The following is a 22285-nucleotide window of genomic DNA, read 5'->3' on the forward strand; positions in this document are numbered from 1 at the left end:
GGGCGAGAGCCAGCATCAGTCCTTCCCTTTTACAGTAATTAGTGCCTGATGAGTGGCTGGGCAGCTCAGGGTAATTCAGTGCTGGGAAGTGGTTGTAGCAGTTAGGAACTGAGCCAGCAGCTCTGGGCCCTGGGGAGGGGGAAGGATGGGGGAAGCACAAAGGCTTCATATCCTCATCCATGAAGTGGAGAAACCCTCCCACCAGGGCTGGCAGGAGGGGATGAGGGCAAAGGAGCAGCTGGAGCACCAGGGCAAGGGGAGCAGGTCAGGGGTGCACCAAGGCAGATGTGCCTGGGGGAATGAGGCAGGGCACAGGTGCTGGTACAGTGCTGGCCCTGGTCCTGCTGCAGGGGAGGCTGGAGGAAGCAAGGATGATGGCTGGAGTCAATTCCCACATGGGGACACTCCCCAGTTCCATAGGATTGTCCGCACAGGGATGGGTCAGGCTCACAGAACCCCCTTGCCCAGCACAGCACAACCAGCCTCCCCACCAGGGCAGCAACTGTGCCAGCCTCTGCTGCCCACCCCAAGGCTGCACCTGCACCTGCAGAGCAAACCTGGCTCTGGCTGCCACCCCTGTGATCATCATGTCACCAGCAGAGGCAGGGACACCAGGCTACCTCCATCACTGCCTCTGTGGTTTGGTTTTTCTTCCCATCAACAGCTGAACAACATTTTTCCCCAGATAAAGCCAGTTTCCTACCCCTGAAGTCTAATCTTTCCCACTCCCATGATTATTTCCCTGATCTCTGCAGCAGTCGTGACTCCTCCTGCCTTCCTCTACCGAGACAGCAGTGCTGAGACAGGATATGGCCACCCCTTCCCCCCAGGAAGCTCGCCAGGGCCGTGTGGGGACAGGGAGCTGAAGCACCCTATGAAGAGGCTCCAGGAGGGTCCCCCAGCTGCTGCCGGCCCCTGCCCGGGGAAGGGAGGTGGCCGCCCAGGGCTGAAGCGCGGTGCTGGCTGGGGGAGAACAAGGCACCCTGTGTTCCCAGCGAGGCCCTTGTCACTGCCATGGGAGCTGCTGAAAGGCTGCTCTGTCCACTGGTGGGGGTGGGGGGGTTGCTTTAGCTGACCCCCCCAAAGTGGCAGCCCCAGGGCAGGGACTGCTGCAGGGACATCACTGGTCATGCTGGCCCCTTCCCTACATCCCCTAACACGGCACCCGGTCCCCTGGGGGTGCCAAGCAGGGTGACCCCCCAGACAAGCCCCGTTACCAGGAAATCTGCCCAGTCTCTCCCAGGACACCCCCACGGCAGGAAGGATGACGGCACCACAGCTCTCCACACACCCGACCCGTTTAATGGACATACAAGGCGGCAGTGCCCACTGCCCTGCCCACAGGGCCACGTGCCCCAGGGCTCCATCCCACCATGGCAGCAGCAGGGCCCAGACTGAGCTGAGCACCAGCAGGGTTGCAAAGGTGGCATCTCCCAGTTCACGCTGTCTTTAGGCACCACATCCCTGTATCCCCGTGGTTCAACAGGAAACACAGCCACGAGCTCAGCCCTCCCTTCCCCACCACTGCAGGTGCCAGCGGCTGAGACCCGCCAGCCCGCAGCACTTGTGAGCAGCCCCCAGCCCGCTCACTGCCCCAGCTGCAGGGGGCTTGCACAGGAGGAAGGGACCCTGCAGGGACCCCATGGCAGAGGCAGGCACGTGATGGGTGGCAGCCCGAGGGTCACGGCTGGGGGGACGCACAGGCACTGGGGACAAGGCAGGGCCTGGATGCCCTCCAGCCCCCCCATGACCATCCCCGGTCCCAGCCCGGCTGCTCTGGAGGGGCTGGGGGGGTTGGGCATCCCCCCTTTTCTGAGGCTGGAGCCATCAAGCAACAATGGGGTAGAGGGACCAAGGCCGCAGTGAGGGACAAGGGGAGGGGGTGTCAGGTCCATCTTAGCACCATGGTGGTGGGGCCAGTTGGGGGAGGGAGCCAGGGTCAGACCCACTCCTGCAAGGAGCGCTTGCAGTACAAGAGCATTCGGGGTGCGCCCTTCCTCTGCATCTGGACGATGACGTAGATGAGACCCAGGATGCAGAGCAGCAGCACCAGCAGCACCAGCACCATGACCACGCTCATGGTGCGCGTGTACTCATCGATCTGCACCACCACGTCCACGTCCCTGCCTGGCTGGCCATCTCCCTCGTTGTAATCCTCATCTTCCTCCTCCTCCTCCTCACCTTCAGTCCCCCCATCCCCATCAGGGTTGAAGGGGGGTCGGTCCACATCAGGCCAGCGGGGATTGGGGTCTGGGACCAGCTCTGTGTGACAGCCCATGAAGTCCCGTAGGATGGATTTGGGATAGCCTGGCTCTGTCTTGAGACGCTCATTGTCAAATTTCCAGTACTTTGTGCCTCTGTAGAAGTAGGTGGAGGCTGGGGGAGAGAAGATGGAGACAAGGAGTAAGTAGGTGGGCACAGGACACTGCAGAACCTGGGCACCCCTGCAGATGCCCAAGACAGCAGGTTTTGCTCAAGGACTGGTGAAACCCTTCGGAAAGGGATTCACCACTGACTCCCAGACACTTTCCCCAAGTGCATCCCGTGTGTCCAGGCCATCAAAGAGGGATAATCCCATCCCCGAGACCCCCACCACCACCCACCCCTCTCCTCTACTTACAGGCGTCCGGGCTGAGGAAGGCTCCCTTGGGTGAGGGAGGGATGCCCACCCAGACAGAGATGGGCTTTGGGTACCCAGGATCCACCGAGCGCGTGTCCTCATTGAAGCGCCAGTATCTGGGGAGGGAGGTGGGGAATAGGTGAGGAGCACAGGGGTCCCCACTGCCCAAAATTCTCCCCCTGACAGGGGCCAGGAGGCAGCAGAGCAGGGAGAACCACACAGACACTCACCTGTCGCCGCGGAAGAAGAAGGTGTGTCCCGTAGGTTCCCACCAGACGGCTGTGTCTATGCTGTCGTAGGGGATGCCCTGCCCATAGGTGACCAGGGGCTGTGGGTACCCAGGCTCCAGGTTGGCTTCTCGGAAGAGCCAGTACCGGTCACCTAGAGGGGAAAGAGTTGGAGAATGGGGATGAGAAGGTCCTGCCCAGCTACTGTGGCAGGTGCACCGATGGATAGGGATAGTGGCAGATGCCTGTGGCCACCCCAACCCCTTGGGATCACGCAGCAGCTCTGGCTGGGGAGGTGTGTCAGGATGGGATGAAGCCAAACAGCTCTCAGCAGCTTTGTGGGGGGCACTGGGGGTCTTGCTTCCACCTCAGCCCTCCCATACAGCTTCCCTGCTCACCTTTAAAGAAGACGAACCTCCCGTCATGCCTCTCGTAGGCAGCATCGATGTCCCCAGGGAGGCCCCGCCAGAAGTGTCCGATGGGCATGGGGTAGTTGTCCAGCACCCGGTTGTGCCGGACCCTCCAGAACCACCGGCCCTGGAGAGAAACAGGGTTTTGGCAGAGGATGGGGAGGACACAGGGACAAAGTCACCTTGCTGAGGGGTCCTCCCACCCATGAACCCACTACATCCCCAAGGAAGGGGCAAGAGGGAGTCCTGGCAGGTACCTTGAACACAAACATCTCCCCACGCAGCACCGCCACCGTGTCAAAGTCCCCATCACAGATGTCAGGGCCATACTGGTCAGGTCGGTCTGGGCTGCCAGGTTTGGATGGTTGCTCTGGTTTTCCCGGAGAGGGAGGTTTAGGGGGTCTCTGGTCTGGCCTGCCAGGTCTCCGGGGTGTCACAGTGGGCAAAGGCTTGGTGGGCTGAGGGTGCCCATCTGCGGTACCTGGATTGGGCAGGTGAGAGTAGGGATGTGGTGATGCAGAACAGCAGCACCTGTACTTCAGTTTCCCCACACACATGTCCAGAATCCCACCTCTGGGCTGATTCCCCAACCAGCTCCTCACCGTAGAGCTGCTGGATGCCCTTGAGGTCATCCTCGGGCAGCTGGAAGTTCTCCGTGTCCATCCACTGGTAGAAGGGGGCCATGATAGCACTGGGGTTGCTGGAGTGCTCCAAGCCTAGCGAGTGCCCCAGCTCGTGCACGGCCACCAGGAAAAGGTTGTTCCCTGCATGGAAAGGCACCATCAGCAAGAAGGGGTGGAGGACATAACACATAAGGTGGACCCCCGGACCCAGCACCCTGCAACACGGGTGCTCCAGTGGGATCTGCCTGCATCACGCATGGTGGACCTGCTTTCCCTGCCACACCAGCACAGCCCCTCCCTGCCCCTTCCAGCCCAGAAGGCCACCAGGCTCCTCTGGTCACCTTTACCACCTCCTCGGCCCTCAACTCACCAGACACATCTGCATTCTCCAGCGTCCAGGGCTCATCCAAGTCGAAATGCGTGTCCCCCCCCATGCCAGGGCCGGGAAAATAGGCATGAGCCAAAAATCCCCCAAGGCCATCAAAGGGAGAGCTGTCTCCATGGAATCCAGAGGCAAAGAGCACCATGATGTCAGCCTCCTTCTTCCTCTTCTGCCGGATGTCCTCGTAGGCCACCTCCCGGAAAACCAGCGGCGTGGCTTGCTCCCACACCCGGAAAGCTCGTCGGACAGCCTCGTACGAGTGGTACCGACCCAGCTTCTCCGTGTAGTTTTGGATGCTAGGGATACAGAACTCACTAGGGAAGGCCTGGAGCAGCACTCACTCCCTGAGGGGATTCATGGCTCTCCATGGGCTGGGGGAAGGGGATCCATGGCAGTGCTGGGTACCTGAAGGTGAGGTGGCTCTGGCTCCAGCGCCGCCCTGTCAGCGCGTACCGCTTCCGACGCATGTTGGACTTCATCCGTGCTCCAAACTGATCTGGGACCCCACAGCGAGGACGTTTCATCCACCTGCCAGGAGGACACCGAGCCAGGGCTCAGCCCCCCACAGCCAAGGTCCCTGAGGTGTTACAGCACCCACAGACAGCAGGGACAGTGTACTGGCTGCAGAGGTGCAGCCCCCAAAAGGGGAGAAGCAGCTCCCAAGGGGGACAGCGCCCAGTTTTCCAGGTGCAGGCAGAGCCCTGGGGCTGTCAGAGAAAACCACAGAGCCCAGGAGTGGAGCTGCCATCTGCTCGAGCAAGGGAACAATGGAGAAACTCACGCCTTGGTCTCCTCATCCAGGACACCGGTGACGGTGATGCCATAGAACTTCTGCATCTCGGCAAGCGCCGCGGAGAAGGTCTCGGCCGAGCGCATGGTGGACATCCGGCGGCTGGGCTGCGGCAGGTATCCATAGAGCCGCAGCCATGCCTGTGCCAGAGAGCCGAGCGTCACCCCGGCATGGAACAGCCCCATGGTGGGACCTGGCACTCCCCAGCACCCAAGGGGGAAGGATCCATCCCCCTGCCCGACTGTACCCCAGCCCTGTGTCCTGCCACAGGGGTCAGTGCCAGCTGCCAGTGGCAAATGCCACCCCCGAGCAGGCAGCGGCAGGGCAGCAGGGCACAGGGTCCCTGCCCTGCCCTGAACGGGGCGGGGGGGAGGAATCTGGTGATCTTGGGGGGCTGCTGCCGGATGCCCTGACTCCAGGGACAAGGCAGCTGGCAGGCAGCCAGGCTGCCTGCAGGCTGCCCGTCCCTGTCCTCCTCCGGAGGCGTCCCCTGGGAGCTGCTGACGGATGTGAAGCCTGGGACCCCCACCCCGGCCTGCACCCACAAAGGGGCTTCTGTCCTGCAGGGCTGCAGCCCCAGGGCGGGGGGCAGGAGGGTGTTGGGGCGTGCCAGGGCTCTTCCTTCCTGCCCCAGCCTCCGCCTCCTCTTGTCTGCTTTAATTGCATTTTATTTTTATCTTTATTATTACTCTTTTGTAACTTTCTTTTTTCCTTTTATTCTTTACTTTTATTTTCCAAATTAGGGGGGTTTTCCTTTTAATCTTTAAAACTTTTTTCTGAATTCCTTCCAATTCTTTTTCCTTTTCCAAGTCTTATTCCTCTTCCAAGTCTTTTTCCTTTTCCAAATCTTATTCCTCTTCCAAGCCTTTTTCCTTTTCCAATTCTTCTTCTCCAGCTTCTCCAATCATTTTCCTATCCCAATTCTTTTCCTACCCCTTTTTATTTCAAAAACGGCTTAACATTTTAATTTCTAAAAACATTTAATCTATTAATTTCTTTTACCCCCACTCCCTTTCCCCCGGCAGGGTGGTGGAGCAGAGCCTTTATCACAATCCCTTTCACCCCCTCCCCCGCCGGGCACAAAGCGCTTCCTCCCCCAGCCCCGCGTCCGCTGCCCGCCACCCCCGGGGGCGACCCGCCCCCCCCCCCCCCCCCGTTCCCCGCCCCGCCTGCACCTGCCCCGGCCGGCGGTGCGGCGGGCCCGCGGGTGCCGGTGCGGCGGTCGGGAGTGCCCGGGCCCCCGGGCCATGGCTCGCTCACCTCGGCGTTGATGTCCTCGCCCGCCGCCCCCGCCAGCAGCGCCAGCAGCACCACGAGCGGCGGGAGCCGCCCGCCCGCCCGCCAGGGGGCGCCGCGCCCTGCTGCCATTCCGCGCCGCCGCCGGTTCGCGGCTGCCCCCGGCCGCGCCGGGCCGGGCCGGGCCGGGCCGAGCGCGGCGGTGTCGGAGCTACGCCGCCCTCATGGCCCGGGGCCGAGCCGCCGCGGGGGGCTGCGCACGGTGCATGGGCGGCGCTGCCAGGCGCGGCCCGTCGCCTCCCGGCCCGCCTTTTGTGCGCGAGGTCAGGACGGCGGCGCACGGCACATGGGCGGCCGGCGCGGCGCGGCGCGGCGGGGCCCGGCTCCGCTCGGCTGCGCTACCGCGCTCTGCCCGCCGCCGGGAGCACCGGAGCGGGCGGCGAAAGGCGGGCGCGGCGGCCGAGACAGGGCGCGGCGCGGTGGGAGCGGGCGGGGCGGGGCCGGGCAGGGGCGGGGCCGGGGCCGGGCGGGGCCGGGCAGGGGGCGGGGCCGCCCCCCCGCACGTGGGGAGCCGCGGCCGAGCCCCCGCGGGCCCCGCACCGGCCCTGCCGCCACCCCCGCCCTGCCGGGCCCCGCCGGCAGCCGCCACAGCCCCCCGCTTTGCCCCCCACAGCCCTTGTCCCCTGTCCCGGGGGTCTCTGACACTCGGTGTTACACAACCGGGTGCTGTGCCAGGCCCGGCTGGGGCCGGTGGTTGAGCATTAACCTGAGAGAAACCGGTTTCACTGAAGTCCCCAGGGGCTAAATATATCTCTCTACCTTTGTTTGTTTTTCCTTCCCCCAAAAGAAACTTATCTTGCAGACCAACCCGGAAACTAACTGGCTAAAGACTCAACAGATTTTTGTTAAGGACTTCAACAAAAGGCTGCTGGCAGCAGAAACCGGCTGCGATGCTCCCACGGACACAAATCCCGACTGTATGGAGATGCTCCCACAGACAAAAATTGCGACCACGAGGAGATGCTCCCACCGACAAAGCCACTCTTGTGTGCCAGGACAGGCAGCACAGAGCTCACAGGAGCACGTACAGACGTGGCCTCATGTGAAGCCTGCAGGAGTTGTGCGTGTATAAAAGGAAATGGCTGAAATACACCACAGACACAATTTTATGACACGAGGAGACAAATTTTTACTGCTCAGAAGTCCCAGGCAGACATGGAATAAAAGATTCAGGGCACCACATCGGCATCCTGCTCCAAATACCTGAGAGGTTGCAGCTGACCAACCCGCAGGAACAAAAGGATTAAAAAGAGCTTCTCTCAAGGGACAATGTCCAGCCTGTGATCCCCTGGGTCATCATCCATCTGGGGTGCTGATCACACAGGGAGAAAGTGTGGAGCCTGAGCAGGAGCCGCCACCCCTTGACTCACCAGTGGGCACTGCCCTCCCAGCTCAGGCAAACACTGACACTGTCCATTCCAGGGCTCACCCACACCTGGCAGCAAGCTCTTGTTGTTTGGCAAAAAGATCAGACGCTGAAACGTCTCTACAGAGGCAGCAGCAGTGTGAGAGGGACACAACATGACTCAGGAGCTTGTCCGAGCTGGCTTACAGTAGGAGAACGCTTTGGCAAGAGGATCCAGCTCCATGTCCTTGCCTCTTGCTACTCAAAACATGCCCAGAGCCTCCCAACAATCTGGCAGTGCTACTTCCCACTGTGTGAGACGCTCTCCCTTTAGTAGCAGCTTCCCACGCTACCTTCTTCCTCCTTCCCATAAGGCATCTATGGCTTTTGTAGATTTGTTTTTGTTTGTAAAAAATCAGCAGAATTAGTGACCGTGGGATGTCTGGAACCACCGGTGCTGACGGCAGCACATCCAGAAGTGAGGATGAAATCTGCTACAAACACACTTTTCTGCAGCCAGCAGCTCAAACTGGAAGTGGCCCGACTTGAGGCCACAAACACCACAGAGACACTGAGCAGGCAAGAAGAGCATGGAGGTCCGTGACAGCCCACAGCACTCAGAGCTGCACTGCACAATGGTCCTTAGTCGAGCATCAGGCTCTTTGGGTCTCCAAAAAGCACAGCCCCTACCTCAAGGGGAAGGAGAAGTACTTGTTCCCTGACTTGCAGCGGATTTGCTCCCATTGGATACGCAGCAGGAATGCTGAGTCCTCAAACCCATCCACAATGTCCTGGAAAACAGAGGCAGGAGTCAGTACCAGGAGGGCAGATCTGGCAGAGGATGGAGTCGGCAGCTCCTTCCTTGAAGCAAGTCACAGATGAGGCCACTTGCAGCTGGAAGCCTCTGACTTCCCTCGGGAAGTTGATTTAACTCATGCTCCCCCCAAAAGCTTCTCATCTTTCAACCCAGTGAAGTTTGTCTTGCTCGGTGAAGAAAATTTCCCACTCTGCACTCTTGGCAGGGAGATGTGGCTGGACTCCAGCTCTGCCCTCCCCCTGTTCTCCACACCACGTGGGGACACACCTGGAGCTCCCGCAGACACTGCCCTTCCAGCCTGCCAGACAGGTCCCCGACGCACCAGGCCAAGCTGATGTGGAACGACGGGTCCTGAAGACAAAATAGGGATAAGAATGTGAGGGCTAAAGGAGGCTTTGCTCAATGCACAGAGCCACAGTGGGAGATGCTGCCCTGTCTAGAATCACAGAGGCTGGAGGATCCCAAAGCTAGGAGTTCCCTCTGCCAACTCAACAGCTGCAGAGCTGATATGGACAGTGCTCGAGGCAAGAGGAGTCCTGGGCTTCCCACCCCAGCCCTTTTGGACACCAGTGGGCAAGGCTGCCTGGTTCCCAGTCTCCCTGTGATCAACTCTGCAGCTGTAGGAGAACCTCTCTGAGCTGGTCCTGGGGCAGGTACATGGGTCACTTCTGAATAACCCACACGAGCTCCCTGCTCAGCTCTGGAGACAGACAAACTAGGGTGTGGCCCATCACAATCCCAAACCTGTTCCCAAAGCTAGTACTAAGCAAAAGGCTGGACTAATGCCCAAGAAAGCTGCCCAAGGCAAAGACACAAGGATTGTCCTCAGTCCCACAGTGCCCATTCTATCCTAGGACAACCCTGCTTCCATGCACAGCGGGGCAGTGACTGCAAATGGCTCCTGTTTATTTAAGTGAACATCTCGCAGAGAACCAGCCAGCCAGCATGTCCAGACTGGCAGGGGACTAAGGAGGAAACGCCTCACCTTGTAGAATGTGGGAAGGTCAAATTCCTCTAGAACGCCGTCCACCTCCGAGACCAGCTCCAGCAGCTGGAAATGCCCAGCAGAGACTTCCAAGCCAATAAATGTCCTAAAGAAAGGTAATGAGAGACAGCAAGCACCCTTTCATGCTGCAGAAAGCACAGCCATAAGAATATTTAGCCCTGCATTCCTACTGGGCAAGTTCCCTACTCCCTAACAAAAGAAAATCTTTGGAATGCCAGGTTTAAGTATCCAGGGATGCTGATCGTATTCTGAAGAAAAACAGAAGTAAAGATGTGGTAGCAGGGAGAAGCAGGACTGAATGATAAACCATGTAGATTTACTAGATTAACCCAGTACCTTTTGGGACACAAACATTAATTTTCCAGGCAAAGGATGCACTGGATGGGAACTTCAGCAGAGTGCCGTGCCAATGCAGGAGCCGCATTAAAAAAGTGGAAGTTGCTGACGAGGTTTTACAGTGTGAGAGGAAGCAGGGAATAGGAAGTACCAAGCTGGAGAGATGTGACAAAGAGGTCAGTGCCTCCTCAAGGACTGTTGGGATGACACTTTCTAGAGTCATTTAGAGTCATCATTTCTTCCCCTCCAGGAGGGAAGCAGAAGACTCAAGTGTCACCCAGGTTCCACATCCACTTTTTCCTACCCACGACTATCTTGTGCTGCCTTTCCCGCCAGATTCAGCAATTTTTCACAATTTTAATCACCTTTGCTTTGACATTCAAAAAAGCTTAATGGCATTTTGTTGGAATCAGGCTTCTGAGTTGATGCCCAGGAGAATTAGCACCATCTCAGCTATTTCTCTTCAGCTCTTGGAAGACCTGCACTACAATTTCACGACTGGCACTGCTGCCAAAAGAGGTGGTCCCACTCTGCTGGCCCCAGGCTGTGCACACCAGCTAATGAGACCAAAGGCTTGCAAAGAATCAGTGCCAAAGCTAAAAATTTGTACAGATGGCTGGGGAAAGGTGTGAAATGTCTGGATGTGATCACATACTGTGTTGTCACATGGCCCAACCGTGGGACAGGCAGGGTGACACCTCCCATCCACCACCACCTTGCTCAGACTTCTCCCAGGGCAGGCAGGCTGCTCCACTGTGCACTCACCTGGTTTTGTTCTGGTTGGTGTAAACCTTCACTTGGTCAGCCACACAGAAGAACCTGAAAAAAGAAAGATCCTATTTCAGCTGTGGGGAAAAAAAAAAAAAACAAATGAAAAGAAAAAGAAAAAAGGAGAAGATGAGGAGGGGCCAGGATTGCTACGAAGCTCTGGAAAGATACAGGCAAATGTATGGTGCAATTGGACCGAATTGGTGCAACCAGAACCTTTCTGGGCTCAAATTAATTAATTCCCCTCCTGTTTCTAACCCTCTGAAGCCTGGACAGTGACAGAAGCCCTGAAGCAGCTGATGCTCAGCGGGTGCCTAAGCCAGATGTAAGCAAAGAAACCATCCATGGTTTAGGGGATGGCACAGCTCTAGCCTGATCCTGGAAAGCCAAAACCTGATGTGTCTGGTGCCAGATCCTGAGGCAGTGAGGAAGAATCCCCAGGGCTTTAATGTTCTGCCAGCACCAGCTGCCAGGGACATCTTAGGGCGTGGATGCTGGTGAAACATGGATCCCGAGGGCAGAGGAAGGATGTGAGGAGCGCTCTCCCAGGGCTCTGCCAAACCCACCTGTGGAAGGCGGCCAGGCGCTCCCTGAGGGAGCGGACGAAGGGCTCTATCCAGTGGTAGCGCAGCACCACGCACTGCGAGAGGCTCAGGTGGAACTCCTCCATGGCAGCCAGCGACGGGACGTAGGTGCGAGCGCGGGACACCAGGAGCTCCAGCAGCTCCAGGAATTCCTCCTGGGCAAAGTCTGCGGGGCAGCGCCGTCAGAGGAGCGCCGGCCGCGGATCCCCGCCGGGACCGGGCGGGACCCTGAGGCGCAGCGGCTGAGTCCCGTCCCGCCACGGCCCCGGTCCCATCCCGGTCTCGGTCCCGGTCCCGGTCCCAGCCCGATCGCGCTGCCGGTACCTACAGGGCAGGTAGACGTGCGTGGCCCAGTTGCCCCGCTCGTGGGGGAAGCCGCGCACGCGGCCGCCGTGCCGGGAGCTGTCATCGCTCACGGCCTCCTCCGGCTCCGGGTCTCCCAGCAGGCCGGCGGGCGCGGGCAGCCGGGGACGGCCGGCGCTGCGGGACCGGAGCGGGGTGAGAACGAGGAAGAGGAGGAGGAAGGCCGCGCGCTCCTGCCGCCACCACCCCCCCACCGCACCTACCTGGCCCCGGGGGGTCCCTGCGCGCCGCCGCCCCGGCTCCCCCCTTCCTCCTCCTCCTCCTCCTCCTCCTCGGAGCTGCTGTACCCCACCAGCGCGGCGCTCATGGCGCGGCACCCGCCGGGACCCCCCGCTCCCCGGTGGCGGCGGCGGCGCAGTTGCCGGCGCGGCCCGGCAGGGGGCAGCACCCGCCGCGCCCGCCCCGCCTCCTCCGCCGCCGCCGCGGCCGCCCCGGCCCGGCCCGCTCCGCTGCCTCCGCTCCCGCCCGCCGCTCCCTTCCCTCTCTCCCTTCCTCCCACCCGGCTCCCGCCTCCACGCCAGCGCGGGGCTCAGGCGCAGCGCGCAGGCCGCGGCCCTGCCGCCGGCGAGGCCTCCTCCCGCCGCAGGTGAGCGGCCCGGCCGCCGCCGCCGCCCTTTGTGTGCGCCTCGCCGGGGCGGGGGCGGCCCCGGGCGGGCAGCGATCCCCCTGCACCCGACCCCACCGCGGGGCCTCCCGGCGCGGCGAAGGCCTCGGGGCGCCGTCCCCGCGCTGCCAGCGGGGCCGCCCGATGGGGAGCGGCGAGCGGCGGGCCGGGCCTGGCCGCGGGCTGCGGCGACGGCGGCTGCTGGTGGCCTGCGAGCTCCCCGGCCGCCCCCGCGCCCCGCGCCCCTGAGGCGGCCCGGGCCCGGCGGGAGCGGGCCGGGCCATGCCGAGCAGGCCGCCTCGCCAGTTTGAAAGTACCTCTGCGCTCCCGACCGCGCTCCCTAAATGGTTGTCGCTTCCCACCTCCCACGGAGGGATGAGTTAGGCTGGAAGTGGCGCCGACGCGGGTCCCCGCGCAGAGCCCTCGGTAAGCCAAGGTTGGTATCCCCTTCCCTGCGACGGGGCACAATCTTCCCTCCCCTTTAGGCCGAGATGCGTCGCCGGTGGGTTCATCCTGCCACGGTTCGCGGTGTGTGCGGGGGAAGGTGGCGCCTGGGCTGGGCTGAAGTTTGGTGTCCCGCCGAGCTCGGGTGCAGGTACCGTCACTGCGAGCCCTCGCTTCGTCAAGGTGAGCTCTGTAGGAGAAGGACGGCATCCTGCGTGCCGGCGGGGCTGCGGTGGGGCCTTTGGGGGCTTTACTGTCCGAAACTGTGCTGGAGCACCAAATAATGAAGTGTCCCCCACAGGCACAGGTGGGTCCAGCACTACCTGAGCTGTGGGGCACAATCCAGTCTCAGCTGAGTGCCGGTGGAGGTGGGGATGTTAGGAAGTGGGATCCTCTGGTGCTATTTATTGCTTATTTTTAGACATAAAAAATATTCTCGTGGTAGATCAAGGATTCCTTACCCTGGGGGCAGGTGGTTTGACACAGACATGGGATTGCTCTTGTGGGGCTGGGGGCTCAAGGCCCGGGAGTGTTGGTGGCTGCTGCTCACCGGGGCTTGCACCTTTCTTGTCCCTTGAGGTGTGTTGACACTGCTGCTCGCTGGTGGGTCTTATTCTTCTCTAAATTAGCACCAGGTTTTACTGGACATCTCTAGAAAGACTGGAACTTTTCAATGAGCACAAGCCTGGTGATGCTCTGTAGCAAGGCCAGGCAGCAGCTGTGGCATAGGTTGTTTCACTTCCATGTGCTTTTATTCCAAGGTTTGGTAGGACGTTCAGCTGAGCCACTGCTTTAACTCTTCTTTTATCTTCACAGAGTGATTCCTGTGGGTTCTCTGTTCTGTCTGAGGATAGGAAAACATTGAGGGCAAATCTTCTCCTGAGCTCTCTGGCTCTTCCAGTCTGCAGGCACTGTCCAGAGAGGGGGAAATGCATTGTATACGTCGCTTGGGTAACAGGCTAGATATCGAGGCTGAGAGAGGAGCAGAACTGTTTCACAGAGCTGTTTCAGCTGGGGTGGGATCATGTTAGGATCTGCTCTGACACCTGTAAAATCTAACCCAGTAGCTTCTTGATTGCATGGTGTTTGGTGCATGGCCTGTGCAGAGACCAGTGTTCTCAGACAGTGCCCCAGTGGTGCTGGAGATCCAGTGACCCACTCAAGGCTGAGCTGAATGGGCCCTGGGCAGTTGTGCTGCCTCTCATGAGAGAACAACACCCAGACATGTGCCTGGCTGTGTCTGGGCAGAGCCCATCCCTTTCCAGGCTGAGAACTCCCTGTCCCAGGCCCTTTGCACAGCAGCAAGTGGGGCTCCAGTTCTGGTTAGCTCCCCTACACTGGCTTCCTGGTAGGAGGGATGCAGGAGAGTTTTCAAAGAGAGCCATGGGGCATGGCTGATAGAGAATTGCCTGTGTTTATTCTAAGACCTGACATGAGCTATTTTCTTTCTTGCAGAGAGAGCTGCTCCCTGGGTTGCTTCCTGCACCCTTCCCAAGTGTGAGCACATCGCAGCCAGCACAGAGAAGGGCCTCCTCTTGTCTTCAAGGCACTTGCCTCTGCTTCCTGTTCTTTTGTCCAAAAGAAGGAAAAGCCAGACCAAATCAGTCCATAAAGAACTTGTGCTGATCTAAGGAGGAGGCTCTGGAGTCTCTGTCACCTCTTTTCTTCCCAGGATCCTGGCTGTGGGCTGGATTTTCTGTCCTCAGCTTCAGGGGATCAGTTACAGGGAATCAGGATCTCAGAATCTTTTGGTTTTGCTTTTACTTGAACCCTTTCAACCGAGAAGCTGAAGCTATCACTGCTAAAATCCCATTTTTTTTTCCCAAGCATGTCAGAAAGCTGGCAGCAGCAACAGCAGCAACCACAGCAGCCGCCACCACCGCAGCAGCACCACGCTGGGGCAGCCGCCCTCCCAGAGCACTCCATCCCTCCCAGCACTGCTGACAACCCCTTGGGCTGTGCCGTCTACGGCATCCTGCTCCAGCCGGACCCCGGACTGCAGCACCACCAGCACACTCCCATCCAGGCTGGAGAGCCATCCCACAAATGTGGGGTGTGTGGCCATGACCTCGCTCACCTCTCCAACCCCCATGAGCACCAGTGCTTGCCAGGCCATGACCGCTCTTTCCAGTGTACCCAGTGCCTGAAGATCTTCCACCAGGCCACTGACCTCCTTGAACATCAGTGTATCCAGGTGGAGCAGAAGCCCTTTGTGTGCGGGGTTTGCAAGATGGGCTTCTCCCTCCTGACCTCACTGGCACAGCATCACAATGTCCACAACGGCAATGCCATGAAGTGCTCTATCTGTGAGAAGACCTACAAGCCTCCCGAGGTAGAGCATTCACAGGCTCTCGACCCCTCAGAGAAGCCCTACAGCTGCTCCATCTGTCAGAAAACCTTCAAGCACCTCTCGGAGCTGTCCCGGCATGAGCGCATCCACACAGGTGAGAAGCCGTACAAGTGCACGCTGTGTGACAAGAGCTTCAGCCAGTCCTCCCACCTGGTACACCACAAACGGACGCACAGCTCGGAGCGGCCCTACAAGTGCACAGTGTGCGAGAAGACCTTCAAGCACCGCTCCCACCTGGTGCGCCACATGTACGCGCATTCCGGGGAGCACCTCTTCAAGTGCAACGTCTGCGAGCTGCACTTCAAGGAGTCCTCGGAGCTGCTGCAGCACCCCTGCACGCCCAGCGGGGAGCGGCCCTTCCGCTGTGGGGAGTGCCAGAAGGCCTTCAAGCGTCCCTCGGACCTGCGGCAGCACGAGCGCACGCACAGCGAGGAGCGGCCCTTCAAGTGCGACCTCTGCCAGATGAGCTTCAAGCAGCAGTACGCGCTCATGCGCCACCGCCGCACGCACAAGGCCGAGGAGCGCTTCAAGTGCAACCTGTGTGAGAAGGGCTTTGTGCAGCCCTCGCACTTGGTGTACCACCAGCACGTGCACGGCATAGAGAACCTCTTCAAGTGCAACGTGTGCCAGAAAGGCTTCAGCCAGTCCTCAGAACTGCTGCGGCACAAGTGCGTGCAGAACGCGGAGCGGCCCTTCAAGTGCGCGGTGTGCAACAAGTCCTACAAGCGGGCCTCGGCTCTGCAGAAGCACCAGCTGGCCCACTGCGCTGAGAAGCCACTCAAGTGCACGCTCTGCGAGAGACGTTTCTTCTCCTCCTCGGAGTTCGTGCAGCACCGCTGCGACCCGGCCCGCGAGAAGCCCCTCAAGTGCCCCGACTGTGAAAAGCGGTTCAAGTACGCCTCGGACCTGCAGCGCCACCGGCGCGTGCACACGGGCGAGAAGCCCTACAAGTGCTCCTCCTGTGAGAAGGCCTTCAAGCAGCGTGAGCACCTCAACAAGCACCACAGCGTGCATGCCCGGGAGCAGCAGTATAAGTGCATGTGGTGCGGGGAACGGTTCCTGGACTTGGGCCTGCTGCAGGAGCACAGCGTCCAGCACACGGCCGAGGGTGCCTACCAGGTGGCTGCCTGCTTGCCATGAGCCTCCCGCCCCATGGTGGTTTTCAGCTTGCATGGGACGCTCCTGAGCCTTGGCCTCCCCTTCCCTCTCCTCGGTTGTAGGCAACCTCCAGGGAGTGTGGGGGAAAGGGGAGGTACGGTGTATGGGCAGGTAAACTTTCCTCTGGCCTCAGTGGTTGATATGCCACCTGTATCAAAGTAGCAACAGACGACATGAACATCTCAAAGGGGTGGAAAGGAAAGGAGGGAGGTGGAGAGAGGAAACTATGGCTGTAGATGCCTGGTGTTCCCTGGACTGTAGTTCATGCTGTACCTGCAGTTCCAGTCCTGGGAGCTCAGCTGCCTGTTGCAGGCACCAGCTCTTTGCGTCCAGCCTTTTTCCCCTGCCCTGCCTGGCAGGGTTGGTGGGGAGGGCTGGGTGGCTCTCCTCCTGGAGAGGGCTTAGGAGCAAGGCAGAGCCAGCCCTCCCTTCTCCCAGGGTGTGCTGCTTGGCATGGAGGTTTCTGCTGCTGGGGTCTACCAACTTGGTCCAAGCTCAGTTGAGGGCACCATTTCAGATCATTAGTGTTGATTAACTGCCCCAACCTCAACCTGCTCTCCCTTCTTCTAGAGTGTTGAAAGGGAAAAGCCATGGGGCTGCACAGCTCCAAAAAGCACTTTGGCATTGCTGCTTTTGCAGTCGCTGGCTGTCACACTCTGCAAGGATTTTGAGTGAGCCTGCCCGCCCACTGTCCCTGCCAGCTGCATAGGGAACTATAGGAAGCACTGTGCTGCTACCAGAAAGCATGGCAAGAAGCACTGGGACAGTCTGCCCAGGAGGAGGTCATGGATTCTCCCTCTCTGGAGACACTCAAGACCCACCTGGACATACTTCTGTGTTGCCTGCTTTAGGTGACTCTAACTTAGCAGGGAGGTTGGACTAGATGATCTCCAAAGGTCCTTCCAACCCTAACAATTCCATAATTCTGTGACAGCATTCATACCCTGCTCCTGGCCAAGAGCCTGGCATTCAAGAGCTGCTTCCCAAGGGACCTAGCCCTCCTGCTGAGCCTTGCCTCCAGTCCCCAACCCTTTGAGTATCCCTTGGGCTGTTAGTAGTACCTCCAGCGGGGTCAGGCAAAGGGCTGCCACAGCTCCAACACTAACAGGTGAGATGAACACTACAATAACCTACAACTGCAGAGGTGTTGCCATGGCCAGCAGTAATCCATGGCACATGCCAGGGGCTTGGTGTCTGATTTGCTGGACGAACCAGAGCAAGCCAGGAGAATCCTTTCTGGACTGCAGGCTCGGCTCCATAGGGAGGGCAAGGTTAGCAGTGGCTAAAGGAGAAGTCTATTTTTCCCCCTCTTGCAGGAGTCCTGTTTTACCCCTTTGCCCTTTCTTTACCTCGTCTGTATTTTTCAGGTTTTGCACACTCCTTGTAAACATCACTTAAAAATAAATCTCCCCTAGCAAGGTTGATGCAGCCTCAGGTGTTTTCCTCTGCAGGAATTTGCTGGCTTCTCATGTCCAAGAGATCCATTACATGTCAGTTAGATGCCTTGAAGGCTGAAGATGTGCTTACTAGGTTTCTCCCCAGCCTTCCCTTCTCCATCTTTGGAGATAATAAGATGTTAAGTATCCATCTGTGGAGATGTTCAATCCCTGATTGGATGTGGTCATGGACAACCTGGTGTAGCTGACCCTGGGCAAGCAAGAAGTTGGACCCGATGGTCTTCAGAGGTCCGTGCCAGCCTCAGCTCTTCTGTGGTGTTGGCTGGTGGTCTTGTGAGGTTGTAGTGAGCCTCAAGTAGTGAACAGCAGCCAGTAAGTTGCCCATGTGCTGCACAAGTGATTAGGACAAGGTTAATAACTGTTGTCCATGGCAAGCGTAGACAGATTAACCTTGCAGAGGGTTGGACTGGGCCTGCATCTCTGGTGGGGAACGCCTGTCGGAAAGGTGGAGAAAGGCTTTAGTTTTCCATTTCCAGCATGGTGAGGGAGAACAGAGCGCATTTTCAGGGGCTGGGACGGTGCAGTTGCAGGTTAGACCCTGGGGCTGAGTCTTCTTCATGTGCAACTTTAAGGAGATTAAAACAGACTGTGCTCTCTACTGCCCAAGGAAGAGGGACCCATGATGGTTATCTTACTTTGTGCTGCCTCAAAGATGTAGAACTTCCTACCAAGTTTTCCATCTGTGTTTCTTTTTCCTCTTTGTTTTGTTTTACCTTTTTTTTAAAAGCAGTTTGTTAAAATTCATTAAAAATACTGTATAGTTTAACTTGATGTCATACTGGATCTTTAAAAAAAAAAAAAAAGATGTGGTAACTTGGATTTTTAAAGAGCTCTTTAGTTCTAGGTAGCTGGTTTTTGCTGTTTAGTATGTAGTAAGTTCAGTGTATGCTTTACTGTAGGAGTAAAAGAGAGTCCAGACCAAGGAAGGCTAATCCTGTCTTTACAGAAGGGCTTGGTGGTGATGGAGGCTGAGACTGTGGGACCAGATGAGGACTGTGGCACCCACCTGAATCCTTGCTTTGCTCCTGCCTTGGGCCATGGTTCACCCTGCTCTTGCCCAGCACAGCTGCCAAGGGTTCAGTGGTTGCCCTGAGCACTTGAGCACAGCGCTGGAAGTCAGAATCAGTGCCCAGGGCTTGGAGCTTGCAGAGAGGCTCATCATCAGTAGGAGGAAGGCGTGAGATGGAGGCGGCTGCAGCCTCCATGGGTTTTTGTGGCTCTGCTATTTCTTTCTGGGGCAGCTGCTGGCTAGAGGAGGGTTTGGAGAAATCATTAACTGGCTGTGCATTGCTCTCTTCCCTCCCCAGGAGCCCGGCGGCCACGGAGCTGCCAGATTCTGTCTTCTTGGTATAGCTGGACATAAGGACTGTTGGGGGTGTTTCTCTTGTGCTGAGCAGCTGGGCAAGCCCTGGATATCCCAGTGAGGAGCTATGTCTCTGCCTAGGGTGTGGCAACAGCCAAACAGTGCCCGGGGCAGAGAGTCTCATCAGGGCTGTGTGCATGGGGCCCCATGCCAGGGAGAGAGGGGATGCTGTGTAGAGCTGGGGGTGGATGAGCCCAGGTCCAGGTCATCAGCTGGTGCCTGTGAATAGGTGCCTCCAGGCTCAAAAGCATCATGCTGCAGGATTAGAGCATCATTATTAGGACTGGCTGTGAGTCCATGATGACTCGGTCTCTTGTTTCATTTGCTGCCCTGCAACCGCCCAAATCCAGTAGAAGCCCATGGAGAACATGCAGCTGGAGCTTGGGGATGGAGGATCTGTGCAGGGTGGGCCACTGAGAGTGTTGGGTATATTTTTATAGGAGCATTTTCTAGTTGGAAGCAGCAGTGTTGCCTACAGGGGGTAGGGGAAGCAGGTCCATCTCTGTTGCTGTGCCTTTGGGTCGTGTTTTTTCCAGTGAGGTGGGAGGTGGTGGAAGTAGCAGTAAGCATGTAAATGTCAGGAGTGCTGTGCTGCATGGGGAGACAGGGGCTGGCCTGGGACTGATGTCCCTGGAGCATCACACTGCAGGGCTCTCTGCTGACTGCTGGTGTATCCTTTTCAAACCAAAGAGCAGTTGGGGCCAAAGGCCTTTGGGGAGTAAACCATGTTTCTACTCTGTACCTGTTGCACTTCGCTTCTGGTGTTTATTTCAAGCGACTTTCAGGCTCCTGCCTCTGCTTGGCCTCTTGCATCCCTCACTGCCCTGCAGCACCTAAGAGAGTTGCTGTGCTGGAGCTGGTGTGCCATCAGCCCCGTGGCAAGTGCTCGTGCCAGTTCAAGACCTGGTTGCCAGACCACCTGAGGATGCTGTGTGGGGCTGGGTAGCGGGTGGTCCCTCCTGAGGGGTGGTTCTCTTTGGCAGGCAGTCTGAGCATAGGGTGCTGCTGGGGAGGCAGCAGGGAGTTAGGTTGGGCAGAGGTTGTGTGGGTGTTGTCCAGGACGTAAATCCTGCTCTCTAGGGCTCTTCCTCTGGCTTCCTGGGTCCAGGAAAGGGTAGTCTGTAACCTGGGCTTTTACTGACCTTCACTTCCCCTTACCCTACCTACAGGATGCCTTTAGCTGTCTCAGCCCCTTCCCTTCCACAGCTTATACTTTTAAAAGATGTTCTCAGCTTCTTTTCTCTTTGTTCAGTTCTTTATTTGTAAGCAGTGGTTTGTTTTTCATCCCCTTTTCCATACTGATTGTGAAGTCTCTTCCTTCGTTCCCGCCTCCCTACGCTCCCCCAGCCCCAAATTCCTTTCCCTGGCTGAGGCAGGATCCAGGTGATACCAAACCACTGATGGTGAGATCAGGTGTTTAGGACCTGAATCTTGCTGGAATCCAGCGGGTGCTTCTGGTCCTTCCCCACAAGAGGCCATCCACTTCGCTGGTCATGGGTGATGCCTCTGGCCTGGCAGCTTGGCTCGGCCAGATCCTGCCCATGCTCTGGCAAGCGAGTCCAAGCCAGGACCAAGGGCCAGAACAGAGCTGTAGGAAATGGGGACTGGGGTGGGAGCAGCCATTTGCATGGTGGGTCCCTTCATCACGTCTCCAAGGCTGGGGATTAAGTCAATGAAGGACTGTCAGACATTCCTGGGGAGATGTTGTGGCTCTGGGGTGGGCTCAGACGGCGCAGTTAGTTCCCCTGGGAGTGCCTGTGGAGCAGCTGTGTACATCAAGCAGGCGGCTGAGCTGAGTTAGCTGTGGCAGGACACCCCTGGGACCATGGGTATGCCCAGGTGGCCCAGCCAGCTCTCCAGTGAGCAGATGCCATCTCTGCAATCTGGGTGGGAAGATGTGCATGCTCTGGTCTTGGGGCCCATGTGCTGGACTGGGGGACAAAGGGGAAAGCATCCTCTGACAGAGTTTTGGGACCATCTCTGGGTACTCAAGCCTGCCCTTGCAGGGAGGAGAGGAGGGAGTAGAACACTTTCTGCACTTCCTTGGGTATTTACCATCAAGTCCAGGCTGCAGCTGAAGCCTGGCCATTAAAAAATAGGCAAAACCCTCTTGTTGCACTTCAGAGTTTGACTCTTTCTCCATTGGGTGGCAAGTTCACCTGTGGGAAGTTTCCTGTGCATGCAGGTGAAATGCTGAGGTTCAATAAGGGCAGGCCAGTGAGGGTTGGGGCTGGCAGCTCCTCCTGGGCCCAGTGAGCACCCATCTTCTCCCCAGCTGCCCGGCTTCCTCCGCAGCATCTCCTGGCAGCTGCCTCTGACACTTCCTGGGTGTGAAGATGCTGCTCTCACAGCGTGCCTGGGATGCTCAGTAGGGAGAGCAGGACCCCAGGTGGGAGCTGGACCGTGGGCTTGTCTCTGAGTGCCTCCAAGCCGTGGATCTGAGGGACTTCATGGTCAGTGAGGTTCTTGGGCTCCTCCCCAACCCATGGTCATGACTCCGGTAGAGTTCCCAGGGCTGTTGGAAGTTGCGGCCAAGGTTGCTGAGGTTTGTGTGGCTTGCAGTGCCTTTAACACTGCTCTCCGTGTGTTTCTAAGATGATACTCCATGTATGTGTGTATATATATTGTAATAACACATCCCGCTCTTCTGTGTGAGTGTCAAATGGTTTTGCTTTACTAATAAATTTATAGTTATTTATACCTTCCTGTGGGTGTGTAAGATTTCTGGAGCGGAGGCCATGTGCCAAGCGCTGCCTCCTCATATGTCTTTGTGCTCTGTCTGGCTCTGCTTGGGGTTTTTTTTCATGTTTTCTTTCTTTCCCCTGAACTTTCTTGAAGTAGAATTAATGGTTCACCTTCCTTGTAACCAGAAGATGCAGGGTATCAGCAGGCTCCCAGGGGCCAAAAGCAAACACAAGCAGGGTCTGCAGCATGGTTTTTGCCCCTTGCTACGGTTGGAATGATCCCTCCCCAGGGCAAAGCTCTTCCCTGGGAGCTTCAGGGCAGGAGCAGGCAGGAGTCTCTTCCTGCCAGAAAGGAGCAGCTGTTCAGGGGGGCAGAAGCTGATGCATGTTGTGCTCTGGGGATCCCAGCCCCACATACAACTGTTCAGGCTTTTCCAGAGGATTTGTGTTGCATCCCCCCACCTGTGATGGCAAGAGAGGAGCGTGTTAGAGAGGTGCTGGGACCGGGCAGGATGGGTACTTGTTGCCCACCAGAATGGAGACACTCACGGAGCCAGGGAAGGAGGAACTGTGTCAGGGAGCTCCAGCACTGCTCCAGGGAGCTCTGGACTTACAGAAACAGGCTGGACACAGAGCAGAGAAGCCGTGCTGGTACCAG

The 22285-nt window shown here is 58.1% G+C and overlaps 3 protein-coding genes across 7 annotated transcripts; 1 reads left to right on the top strand and 2 right to left on the bottom strand.

The window, feature by feature from the left end:
* Positions 1 to 1282: 1282 nt before the first annotated feature.
* On the bottom strand, positions 1283 to 6746 carry MMP15 (matrix metallopeptidase 15). The gene is made up of 10 exons (XM_069026615.1): positions 6313 to 6746; positions 5044 to 5192; positions 4668 to 4790; positions 4251 to 4558; positions 3860 to 4021; positions 3515 to 3738; positions 3246 to 3384; positions 2851 to 3001; positions 2621 to 2736; positions 1283 to 2376 (listed from the first exon to the last, which is right to left on the bottom strand). Exons 1-10 carry the CDS (start codon positions 6418 to 6420, stop codon positions 1940 to 1942), a joined length of 1917 nt encoding a protein of 638 aa, XP_068882716.1. The 5' UTR covers positions 6421 to 6746; the 3' UTR covers positions 1283 to 1939.
* Positions 6747 to 8242: 1496 nt separating this feature from the next.
* On the bottom strand, positions 8243 to 11880 carry USB1 (U6 snRNA biogenesis phosphodiesterase 1). Its single transcript, XM_069027318.1, has 7 exons — positions 11771 to 11880; positions 11533 to 11684; positions 11187 to 11370; positions 10618 to 10671; positions 9496 to 9601; positions 8778 to 8861; positions 8243 to 8484 (listed from the first exon to the last, which is right to left on the bottom strand). The coding sequence occupies exons 1-7, from the start codon at positions 11872 to 11874 to the stop codon at positions 8380 to 8382; spliced, it is 789 nt and encodes a 262-aa protein (XP_068883419.1). The 5' UTR covers positions 11875 to 11880; the 3' UTR covers positions 8243 to 8379.
* On the top strand, positions 11645 to 21647 carry ZNF319 (zinc finger protein 319). Of its 5 annotated transcripts, XM_069027316.1 has the most exons (3): positions 12011 to 12153; positions 12657 to 12798; positions 14071 to 21647. In XM_069027316.1, the coding sequence occupies exon 3, from the start codon at positions 14444 to 14446 to the stop codon at positions 16103 to 16105; it is 1662 nt and encodes a 553-aa protein (XP_068883417.1). In that variant the 5' UTR covers positions 12011 to 12153; positions 12657 to 12798; positions 14071 to 14443; the 3' UTR covers positions 16106 to 21647. The 5 variants fall into 5 exon arrangements, with proteins under 5 accessions (XP_068883416.1, XP_068883417.1, XP_068883414.1 ...); XM_069027315.1 differs by lacking the exon at positions 12011 to 12153 and adding an exon at positions 11645 to 11702 and having other exon boundaries at positions 12657 to 21647; XM_069027313.1 differs by lacking the exon at positions 12657 to 12798 and having other exon boundaries at positions 12011 to 12607.
* Positions 21648 to 22285: the final 638 nt, after the last annotated feature.

This window comes from Aphelocoma coerulescens, chromosome 11, assembly GCF_041296385.1.
Source record: "Aphelocoma coerulescens isolate FSJ_1873_10779 chromosome 11, UR_Acoe_1.0, whole genome shotgun sequence".
Taxonomy (NCBI): Eukaryota; Metazoa; Chordata; class Aves; order Passeriformes; family Corvidae; genus Aphelocoma; species Aphelocoma coerulescens.

What these genes read in the sequence shown, in the direction of transcription:
- MMP15 (XM_069026615.1), bottom strand. Translation starts at nt 6,420, where the DNA reads ATGGCAGCAGGGCGCGGCGCCCCCTGGCGGGCGGGCGGGCGGCTCCCG. An exon ending in GGAGAATGCAGATGTGTCTG is followed by an intron (nt 4,022 to 4,250) that starts GTGAGTTGAGGG and finishes CTTTCCATGCAG; the next exon opens with GGAACAACCTTTTCCTGGTG. An exon ending in GGGCATCCAGCAGCTCTACG is followed by an intron (nt 3,739 to 3,859) that starts GTGAGGAGCTGG and finishes TGCCCAATCCAG; the next exon opens with GTACCGCAGATGGGCACCCT.
- USB1 (XM_069027318.1), bottom strand. Translation starts at nt 11,874, where the DNA reads ATGAGCGCCGCGCTGGTGGGGTACAGCAGCTCCGAGGAGGAGGAGGAG. An exon ending in CACGCACGTCTACCTGCCCT is followed by an intron (nt 11,371 to 11,532) that starts GTAGGTACCGGC and finishes GCTGCCCCGCAG; the next exon opens with ACTTTGCCCAGGAGGAATTC. An exon ending in ACCTTCCCACATTCTACAAG is followed by an intron (nt 8,862 to 9,495) that starts GTGAGGCGTTTC and finishes TTTTGTCTTCAG; the next exon opens with GACCCGTCGTTCCACATCAG.
- ZNF319 (XM_069027315.1), top strand. Translation starts at nt 14,444, where the DNA reads ATGTCAGAAAGCTGGCAGCAGCAACAGCAGCAACCACAGCAGCCGCCA.